The sequence below is a fragment of the Manihot esculenta genome, chromosome 10, assembly GCF_001659605.2.
Source record: "Manihot esculenta cultivar AM560-2 chromosome 10, M.esculenta_v8, whole genome shotgun sequence".
Taxonomy (NCBI): Eukaryota; Viridiplantae; Streptophyta; class Magnoliopsida; order Malpighiales; family Euphorbiaceae; genus Manihot; species Manihot esculenta.
Window position 1 is genome coordinate 24820517 of NC_035170.2, and position 12002 is coordinate 24832518.

The 12002-nt window shown below is 32.1% G+C and overlaps 1 protein-coding gene across 1 annotated transcript; it reads right to left on the reverse strand.

The window, feature by feature from the left end:
* Positions 1-5251: 5251 nt before the first annotated feature.
* Positions 5252-7501, reverse strand: LOC110624719. The gene has a single exon (XM_021769984.2). The coding sequence runs from the start codon at positions 7163-7165 to the stop codon at positions 5471-5473; it is 1695 nt and encodes a 564-aa protein (XP_021625676.1). The 5' UTR covers positions 7166-7501; the 3' UTR covers positions 5252-5470.
* Positions 7502-12002: the final 4501 nt, after the last annotated feature.

Here is a 12002-nt window from a genome sequence, read left to right on the forward strand (position 1 = left end):
ATTCCTGATCTCTTAAGAGGTGTGGCCTATATTCCTGTCCTGCATACCTGAGGCATCACAATTAGGAATAAGGAAATTTGTCGTGCAATCCATACCTAGATTTAGATCTGGTGGTCTCCTTTGTTTGGCAGTCCGTCGGTCCTTTGTAGCTTGTGACTGTCTTTCCCTGTTCGACACAGATGCAATGTGCCCACTATTGAGGATGACGTCGGAGGAAAGGTTGACCACAGACTGTTTTGTTGGGTCCAGAATTGTTCCTATGCTAGTATCAGCCACAACATTATGCATTGGAGTCTTGCTGAGACCATAAGATTGGATTGAAGGTCTGTTCTTGCTTCGAGACTGGGAAATAGAAGTTTCTCGGTTATTACTGTGATTTCCTTGATATTCTTGCTCTTTTATTTGTGTAAGCTCTGTCGTGTTTTGCATGGTTGTGGGTCCTGCTAGAATGACACCCGAATTTGGCATGGCTCTGAGTTCACTCCTTTGGCACCTCGAAGTGGGCATTTGTTGCCACTTGAGGAATTCACGTGCCGGACATGATTACTAGGCTTAGATTGGCATATCTCCAATCACTGGGATAGGTTAATTGCTTTCCTTTTTCACAGGAACCGAGATTTCCTCTCTAAGAGCGTCAAATTGGGATCCTGATTTATTGGGTTTCTCTAGGTCAGCATCTTTCCTAATTTGGACTTTCCTCGCTTTCCTGACAACGACCATCCATTCACTGTAATTCTCCATAGTTGCTGGACCGACCTCAACTTCCTTAGAACTTGCATCATTTTTGTTTTTATCAGTCCTGTTAAGAAAGCTACATTCCATACTTCGATGACCTGTTCTTCCACAAGAAAAACAAATTTGCGGTAAGTTTTCGTATTCAATCAGCTGAATAAAATTTTTTACCTTGACTTTAGCGACCAGAGGACGTCGAAGATCAATAGCAACAGTGATGCGAGCATATTTTCCCCAAATGGCCTCTGTTGTATTATTTTATTATTGTCAATCTTAATGATACTTGATCTTTTCATTCCCCAGATTTATCACTATTTTTTTAAATGGATATAAATACCTACCTGTTAAGTTTCATTTAATGCATTATTCATCAATTAAGATATTCAGAACTTTAATGACCAATACACATTTTTTTCTATATAATGCATATAGTAGCTTTTCTTGCTAATAATTTCTTGCTAATAAAATGCATTAAATAAATTCTAACAATTGTGCATTTACACTTGTTAGGCATCCGTTTTTCTTTCGTCAAAAAAAACTACTACTGAATCTTCTCTTGGCACAACATTATCCACAGTTTGCTTTGTCTACATAATCAAGCCGAAAACATGGAATTTGAAAACAACGTTCCAAATATCCTCTATAAATGAGGATTAGGTTTTGACAAGTGAAGAGCAAAATGTTGATACTTCAATTCCAGCTACTAGAACATAATCTAGCTCCCTTCCCTCAATAATATTCTCCTTACTTCAGTAGCTGCTGTTCGAAAGGCGACATCCTCCACAGACATTTTGGTTTTCCGCCAATGTCTCATCCAAATTAGACTAATGGTCAACTTGAACACTCAGAAATTGTAGGCGAAATATTGGATGGAGGGATAGAGGTGGACATTTTAGAATGAAAAAAAAAAAACTAAGGCCAAGGAGAAATAAAAAACACGGAGTTAATGGGAAGAACTCAGGTAAGCTCAAAGAACTCCAACAATATTCCGACGAGAAAAATGCGAGAGAACTTTGAGTAAGAGGAGCACAAATGGAGAACTGCGATCAACGCAAAAATGTTTGGAGCTCTTGCCAACTTGCCAAAACGGAGAAAGGAACTTCATTCACAATTATAATACTTTGAAGTAAATTTCTTCTGAAAACCAAAAAAAAAAGGAACCATATAACTAACAAGCATACCTTTCCCATCTAGAGAAATATCAATCGCTTGTGTAGTTGAGCTTTTGATCTGAAAAGAATGCTGTCTGAATAGGCTTCCCAATTCTTGTCTAATTGCAGTATCCAATGCTTCAAAAACCTTATTATTTCGAGCATCCTCTCCTTTGTAATAAGTTTTCTTTTTTCCTTCAGGATTGCTTCCATTTTTGACAGGAGAGTGAACAATAGATGAGTGTAATATAAGCACAATAAAGAACATCTTCATAACCAAGGCCATACCAAGTACCTTGAAGCAACCCAGTTGGACTATCCGAAGCCCGTAAAAAGCATAGAAGCATTGGTGGGAGAGGGGAGGGGTGGGGTGGGGATTTGGGAAGGAACAAAAAGAATCCAGAATTCACAAAGAGACATGAAAAAAAGGGGAAGCTATGCAGAAATCCATTCTGCAATAACTCGATAAAACATTTAACACCAGGCCGTCATAAGAAGTGATCCCAAAAAAACCAAAACTAGTTGAAAACATACATAATTAGATTTTTGAAGGTGACAGCTTTATAGTTTCGTCTCATTTTGACCTACATAAAAGTAATGGTAATATAATTTTTAAGAAACCCATTTTTTTCAGCTGTGCTTTTATCCTTTGAATTCTACTAACTAGGAAACGAAGGGAGAAACATGTGCATTACAATTAAAAAACAAAAGAGAAAATAAATTCAGAATAGTTGTCCACCAAATCAAGGCTATAGAGACAACAACAGCAAAGGGCCCCAAGATTAGCCTAGCACAAATATCAGTCTCCCAACGTTCAAATCAAACATTTTGGTAGATTCAATAAAAATCACCACTTCCAAGAATACCAAAATGACAAGCTTCAATTATGTTTGTTTGAGATATAGTCAATGCAGGACCAAAGTGTTGAATTTTTATAAAGCTGCAGGGTAAGTGATTCATTTTGATAATCCAAGGAATCACTGCAATACATACAATAACCAGCTTAAAACACAAACACATCTCAGCAGCAAAAACACAGACAATGTCCCTAAAACTGCTACACAATCTTCACCAAACATGAACCAAAAAAAGATGGGAGATATTCCAGTTTATGCACTTGCAATTTTGTTGTTGGACACTTCGTGAAGCATGAATTAAACAGACGTTGAAGTAGGAGAGAGAATATAACTATTCAACAAAAAATATATCATCCCAAACCATCAAGGTAAATCCCCACCCCTAGATTTGAATACTTTAGTACATGGACCTTCAGTCTATTACATTATAACCCTTTACTGTATAGATGCCAAATCATGGAGTAGAAACCTCATAGTAACTACCCATGAGGAGAATCAAGCAAGGAAGCCAATTAGCCAACATGTAATATTCAGTCAAATGAATTTTATGGTAAAACAATTAAATTATCATATTAGACTGGGAAATAATTGCTATTACAATAAACAAGGGAGACAAAAAGGCTCAAACATGCCTACAGCACTGCTAATTGGACATGCCAACAACAAGAAGAGGAAGAGCTCACTATCATGCCAACAAGAAGAAAAGGAAGAAGTCACTATCACCCTTTTGCCAATAAACAGAGTACAAGGCACAAGATTACCAAAAACAAATCAACAAAGTAATAGTCAAGGAGGCATGAAGAAAAATGTGAACTCTCAATCATATACGATTCAGTGAAAAATATAAAACATTTAAGTTGCTCATATAGTAGATGAAATGGATTTGAAAAACCACAACACGAAGGCGACTTGGAGTACATCTCTCTGGCAAACTGTGTGGACTAATAGGTCACAACTAATATGTAAGAAATTATTTTTAAAAAAACTTAAAATAATGGCCCAGGTTGTTGGCAGTTGCCTTAAAGTTAAACTGCACAATGCACATGCTTCCTTTGGAGGTAAATCTCATGTTAAAAAAGCCTGTGAAGATCAATTTGAGAAACCCCATATACAAACTTTCCTAATAAGGGTTCGACTTCAATAAAAAAAAACATTGAATAGCAAAGAGAGCTCCTAGACATGATCATGTCAAAGCCAAAGTGACTAATCCACAAATCATAAATATCCTTGTGTTATATACTAGAAAAACAATAGTACAAAGTACAAAGTTGCATAAGAAAGCAGTAGAACAGCAAAGTAAGAAGCACCTTTAAGAATGCATGTCCATCACATTTGACATATCCAAGGAAATGCATCGAACAAGCCCAATATGTAGGTCATGCTAGGTTAATAGCCTAGGATAAAAACAAACAAGAAGCAGCAGAAATCTACAGCAGCACCAAACATGGCACAAAAGCATTTTTACCCATGTTTTTCAACAATATCAACCTCATTTTATGGTAGAGCTTCAAGAAGCAACACCAAAATGAGAATGTTTGGTCTATTTTATTTCAAAATTTTGTTGTTTAGAAAATCCATTGCATTTTGGATTAGGTTATTTGACAGTATTCAATTCGGATAACACAAATAAAAGTTCATCTCAAATAACAGTACATGTACAAACATCTGACATGAGAGTGAGAAAGAGAGAGAGAGAGAGAGAGAGAGAGCCTTTGAATGCAAAGCCACTATCCTGCCAGTGATCCAATTCTGAAGACTTGCATTCAGCAACTAAAATAATTATCCCTAATATGATAAGCAATCTCCACGACGGAATTTTGTTATATTTCCAAGGACAAAAAATTGGTTGACTTTATTTCTTGGCGATAACATCCAACTGGAGATTAAAAACTCGATCCAATTTTGCGCGCTCAACTACTTAGAATTTAGATTAAGATACAAGGAGATGGTTTAGGGACACTAATTTGATTCAAATGTCCTAAAGCAAACTAATTTCACAAACCTCAATATGACAACATCTTTATCTAGAATGTGTGCACTTAGTATACATATTAGAGAGGGATAGACATCTTGTATTGCATTTTATGGATCTATTCATATAAAACAACTATCTATTTCATCATTTAAATCTGCACTTGGTATCTACACTCCAATACGAAACCCGAAACAAGAGAGGAAATCTACTTAAAAATAGATATCATCTCACATAATTGTCTCCAACGCCTATAAATTAGACACTTAGAATCAAGTCAATGCCACAACACATATTGGAAAGGTAATAACAATCAGGAAGTATTTTAAAAGAAGAGATGAAAAGCTTATATTTATATATATATATTTTTTTTTAAAAAAAAAAAAGGGAATCAAGCACAGTAGCAGAAAGTTATCCTCAATACTAAAGGTTTTGCCACACAGATTTTATTCTGGCTTCAGTTGACATTGACTTTCTTAGTTGTCGACTGGACTTAAATAGAAGTTAAACTACCAATCTATCCTTCAACAACAGCACGATAAACAGGGAAGAAGTTATCATTTCAGAAAAGTAAGAGATCAGATCAGGAAAGCAAAATGCCTGCAAAATATACACTGGATTCAACAGCAAGGCTAAATTGCAAACCAAATGCTGGTACCTCTCCATGATAAATGCTACAGCCATACAACAAAGGACTTTAAAAAGAAGAGAGGGAGAATACATGAAAACTAAAAACAAAATGGAAGGGTCTTACTTCACTAACTAGCCTTGACTTTGTCATCCCCGACAACCGAGAGTATTGGCAAACTACTCAAAAATTCGTCAAGACCCTCAAAAAACCCAATACCTTCAATATTATCCTCCTCCCCATTTCCGGCTCCATGTCGTTCACTCACTCCTGGCACTGCCTCCTCCACCTCGTTGCTAAACATTACATTCAAATCCAACTTCCCCAAATCCTTTGTTCCCCTCTTCTTCCCACTACTTCCTTCCCCCTTCCCTACCACCTCTCCTTGCACATTATTCCCGCCATCCGCATTTTGAACATTCACCTTCTTCGCTCTCTCATTTTGTGATTTCTTCACATTTTTACTGTGCGTTGCTTTCCCTCTGGCATTTTTTGATTTCTTTCTTCTACCATCCCAATCATCATCATCCGAATCCGACTCATCACCACTCGGATCAGAAATATCTATAAAGTCATCATCTTTGTAAATCACTTTCGGCTCAGATCTCTTAGATGGATTGCTCTGGCTTGATTTTCCACCGCCTGGATGAGGGGTGCTAAACATTGCCGATACCGGTGACCAATTAATACCAAAACCACCTCCACCTCCACCTCTACCATGGCCTTTAAATCCCAACGGGAAATAACCCCAGCTACAGAAGTACGTGTCTTTACCTGTTACTGGCGGTGATGGTATCATTACCGCATGGAACGCTCGTTTACATTTCTGACACCTAATTGCACAATCTTCATAACCCTTAGGATACTCATAGAGAATGTAACAGTAAGGACATGCAGTCCAGAAACTCGGTATCTCTGACTCAGTAACACTTGTCTGGGTCGTCGACCGAGTTGCACGTGATGACTCAACACCAGTAGGCTGAGAAGGTGGTCGACTCGGCTCAGATACTTTCGGCTGGGGTGCTGGGCGACTGGGCTCCGTTGCTTTTGGCTGGGCTGCTGGCCTAATCGGCTCAGTTGCTACAGGCTGCGGTGCAGGACGAATAGGCTCAGTTGATTTTGCTTGTGGTACAGCCTGAGGCACAGGACGATTCAGCTCGGTGACTCTATGCTGAGCAATTGGCCGAATAGGCTCAGTCATTCTCGGCTGAGTTTCTAAGCGAGTTGACTGACTTGGGTCTGGTTGAGCCACGTCATCCTCGTCCACTACTACTCGACCATCCCTGCTGATTTTAGGGCTTCTCCTCGCATTTCCTTGTGAAGACTGCCCCTGTGGGAACTCTTGACCAGGCATGACAAGTTGGCCCAGTTGTCCCAGTTGACCGAGTTGTCCGAGCTGACTCATTTGCAACTCGTGATCGTACATTGCCTTCTTCGAGGGGTTGGAGAACACCATCCATGCCTCAGAAACGAGCCTAAAAGCATGATCCGCAAAAGAAAGCCTATTCCTGGTAGGATTCAATAACAAAGCAAGCTTACGGTACTGGTTCGCAACAAGTTCCATGGACTGAGACAATCTCGGGAGTTGAAGGATCGCGTAATAGTCATGGCTACCACCGCCGTTGTAGCTAATGATTCTCAACTCTCCGGCGAGAAGTGTGTCGGCGATGGCAATAATTTGATCAGAAAACTCCATGAGCCTCGGGTCAGACTCTCTTGCTCGAATTGCGAAGCTCTTGGCACCCTGGAAATCACGTGCTGTGAGAAGCTTCTCAGCTATGGTGAGCCACCGTTCCGCCTCTATCCTGTAGCCGCTACCGTCCATTTCCCGTTATCTCTACTGAAGAACTCTCGCTCTCGCCACACTTTTCCCCTAATTTTATTTTATTTATTTTCTAGGTCAAGAGAAGGGGGAAGAATGGACAAAAGGGAGGAGCTTTTCTTGAGTGGACGAAAAAGAACTGTACTTTTTCAGAAATGACGACTATTTTGTTGCTTTGCCAGGTGTTAAGGAGGGTGTTTTCGTCATTTCGTTAAAACTCGTTCCGGCAATCGGAGATGTCCACGAAAGAAGACAAGGAAGAGGGAGCAGATCAACTATGATAATTGGGAAGAGACATCGCGGCAGGGTAAAATGGTCATTTAGGATTGGAGAGAGAACAGTGCGCTATCTGTCACGTTTTCCTTTTGTGGTTTATTGTCTGGTCTAGTTGGGAGAGAATGAGAAGGGCAGAAACGGAAGGTGGGGTTTAAAATATTCTTTTGGGTGGACGAAAAAGGATAGGGAAATTTGGGTGAAAAGGAGAAACTGAGAGGGGGTAAATTAGTAAATTTAGGAGATGAGCAATTTATTAGAATATTTTACTATTAAAAATTAAATATAAATTTGAAGGAAAAATGACTTTTCCTTTTAAATTTCAAAACCTTATTATATCACTAAATTTTTTTATAATATATTATCCATATCCTTCACTTTTTAATATTATAGTAAAAAAATAAAAATAAATCACCTCTTTCAAAATATTTTACTTTAAATTTTATTATATAATACTTCTATAAAATAAGTGAAATTGAAGTATAAATTTTTTTTGTATAATTATAATCAAACACTTTGGACAGAGGTAAATTACCCTTCATGAAATCTAACAAGTGAAAAAGTATGCATTATGTAAGACTATTGAAGCTTTTTTTATTAAAAATAATTTAAGTGGTTGGATATAATTATAATAAAATTTGAAACATAATTAAAATTAAAAGATCACGTTTTAATTATGAAAAATATAGAGTTTTAAAATTTTATGTTTAAAACACCTAAAAAAGCTTTAACTATGAAAATATATTTTAACGTTGAAAATTTTAAAAATATATTTTAACGTGGTATTTCTGGTTTATCAAAATGTAATGATATATAGGTAATTATTGAAACTTTAACTTTATTTCGCTATTTATTTTTTGTGACGGAATTTTTATTTTTTAATAGTTGCATTCTTGTGGACCATTTGCGGGTGGTTCAAACTCTCCGGTCTCCATATTTAAACATTTCTGAATTGTATTTGATTTTGAATGATTGTAAATTTTTGTTAGACTCTAGAACTAGAACTGATATTTTTGTTATATGATTTATCATCATGCCACTCTAACTACTCATATTTTAGTCAGAGAATCTATTAGGTATAATTGTCTCTCTATTTAGGATGACATCTCTCTTGATGAAATTGATTAAGATTTTATTAATACAACCAGTAATTTTATTTAAAAAAAACACCTAAAATTTATGTGTTTTTTTATGTAAATTTATCATTTTATTAAAAAATTAATGCATTTAATATAAACTCATTTTTATATGGATATAAATTTAATAATTTTTAAATGGTATATTTATATAAAGTGGCATTAAATTAAATTAAAAGATATAATGAATATATGAAGCTTCCTTTTATATGAGTTTGAACTTTTTATAGACTTATCTAAAATATTTTTTAATAATTAAAAAAAATTAGGATGCAATTAATATAAGTTTAATATTTATAAAAAGTGGTTTAATAACACTTACTCAAATATTTAGAAAATAATAAATTCATTCAGTTTTATCATTGAGATTAAAAAAAAAAAAAGTTTAGTATGATAAATTCATAAATATGGAAACAAGTTTATTTAATTTGGATTTGTATTGTTTTGAAGGAATTATTATTGAATTTAGTAATTTTTTATTAATTTCTTCTATTATTTCTTTTAATTATTTTATTCATTAATTTCTGTGTCCTCCAATGCATGAGTTCTCTTAATTTTCTCATTAAATGTTTAATAATATTCATAAATAACTTTCACTTTTTTGTAATTTAATTATACAATAGTAGATAGTGAGTTGAGCTTGTTACCGTATAATAAATTTAAGTGGAAAAAAATATAATAAGCGAATAACTCCAATCCTAAAAACGAAAAAAATTCAAACACCACACTGTAATATTCAATTTATCATCAAAATTTATTTCTTCTTTAAATATAGCGATCACAATATAAAATAATTATTCATTATCGAATACAGTCCAATATATTTCTGTTAGATTGTGAAATTTTTTATTAATTAGCTAGCGAAAATTTCTTATCAGTAAATCGGTCATATCATTATTAAATTATCAAAAAATATTATATTTATTTCTATTTTATTTTGATATAAAAAGAAAAAAATTATAAAGATAAATGTATATATTTTCTTACTAATTTTGAGTTGTAAATATTATACTCATCGTTCTCTTTAACTTATTGATTTAAGTGTTTGAGTAGCTATCGGGAATATATATTATCTTATATTTTCTTTTTTTTTAATATTAGCCAATAATAGTATAATTTCATGTCGACGACGCATCATTTTATTTTCAGCAATATTATATATAAAATAAAAAATTATTATTTTCAACAACATCACATATAAAATAAAAAAAATTATTATTTTCAGCAACATTACATATGAAATAAGAAAATTATTATTTAATTTATATAATATAAAAAATTATTAGTTAATTTTTAAATTTTAAATAATATATTAAAATATATTTCAAAAAATTTATTAATTAATATGTGTCATTAAAAATTTAAATTAACATGAAAATTTTTAAATTAAAAGTGAGGAAATAAATTTTTCTAAAAATTATATTTATTTTATATTAAGTGAATAATTTAAATAATTAAAAATATTTTAATTTTTAATTATTAAATTTAATGAAAGATTGATTAATAAATTTTTTAAATATTAAAAATACTTTAATTTATGTTTTAAAACTGAAATATAATTTTTCTATTACACGATAAATAAGTTGAAGTATTTATAGGCTATTTAAATTTTGATTTAAAAAAAATTAATTTAAACTTTATTTTCTTTTTATTAAATTGAGTTGAAACATAAATTTAACCTCAAAGAAGCTGAATTTACACTATTAATTTCAGCGAACCAAAATTTTCTTTTCTTTCTTTAATAAAAAATCAAAATTTTTAAATAAATAAATCTAATTCATTTAACAACAATTAATATTTCAATAAAGCTCACAATACATGAAATCAGTGCGGAGCCATGAGCTTCTCTTTGGTAGGGTACCGGCTGCGCCGCTGCGGCACCTTCATTCCCCTTCAAAGCATTTTCCGATCGCCAGTACGACACGTGCCTCCTTGCCATACCTTCCTCCGCCCCTGCATGAAATTATACATTGAGGGAAGCTAAGATCAAATTACCATTAGGAGAAAGTTTGGCAACATTCAAAGCTTAACAAATTGGTAAAGAAAATCATTTTCCACGAGAAAATAAATTTTTGCAATTAAAGGAAAAAGTACAAATCGGAATTTAAGCAAGTTTTTTAAATAAAGAAAATTTTTCTTATCCATTTTTATTTTAGGCCTATTGGCCTAAAAAATCACAATTTACGTCTAGCTTGTTTCCTAGACAGACCAAGCTCCCACAAAAAAAAAAAAAACAAAAAAAATACATTTACAATCTAAAATTTTAATTTTAAATTAAAAAGTTTAAACTCTTAAATTTTTTGTGATTATAGTAATTTTTTAAATTAATTTTGATCATATTTAAATTAGCTCACATGACACACTAGGTGTCATTATTTTTATCATATAAATAACTCGATTAACTTGAATTAAACTTTAATTAAAATTCTAAACCATTAATTATCTAAAATCTTCAATTAAAACACTCATTATCTAAAATTTTTTATTAAAATTTTTATTTAAGTATGAGAGAATTAAATATTTTAATTATATAATTTAGAAATTTTATATAATTAAGAGTTTAGAATCTTAATTAAGGTTTAATTTCAATTAATTAAATTATTTATGTGATGAAAATATATATCATGTAAGTTAATTTAAATTTTATTAAAATTAATTTAAAAAGTTACAATAATTATAATAAATTTAAAAATTAGGAACTTTTTATTTAAATTAAAAATTTAGATTATAAACGTGAAAACTCTAAAAATTAAAATTTCTTTAAATTAATAGACCTTTATTTTATTAGAAAAATAATTTTATTAATAATAAAATGAGAAAAAATGACAAGATAAAAGAATTCACTGGAAATTGCAAACCGGGAAAGAAATTGAAAGTTTCAATGTATTGTGAACCGGGAAGAGAAATTCAAAGTTTCGGGTGTTGTATTCGGTATAAATTAAAAAATTGATTAAACTGAATTAATTTAAAATATTTTTTATTTTTTATTTATTTCAATTCGATTCGATTTAATTTTTAATTTTAAAAATTTTTATTATTTTAATTTAGTTTAATTTTAATTAAAAAAATTAAATTGAATTGATTAATAATAATAAGATATTATTTTTAACAATATAAATAGATTAAACTATAATTGATGTTAAATATTTTAATTAAATTTTAAAATATTAAAAATAAAATATAAAAAAATAAAAAATTTTATTAAAAAGTCTAACTGATCAAATTAAACTGAATTAAATTAAATCAGATCGATTCGATTTAAATTAATTTTAAATCGATTTTCATAGTAAAATTTCAATTTTCAATTTCTCCGATTCATCCAATTTTAAAATAAACAAATCGAATCCTCACCCCAACACCCCTACCACTCACTCTGATCACCCCCTACCACCATTGTCATTCATCCAATTAGACTTTCTTTATTTAAAGTT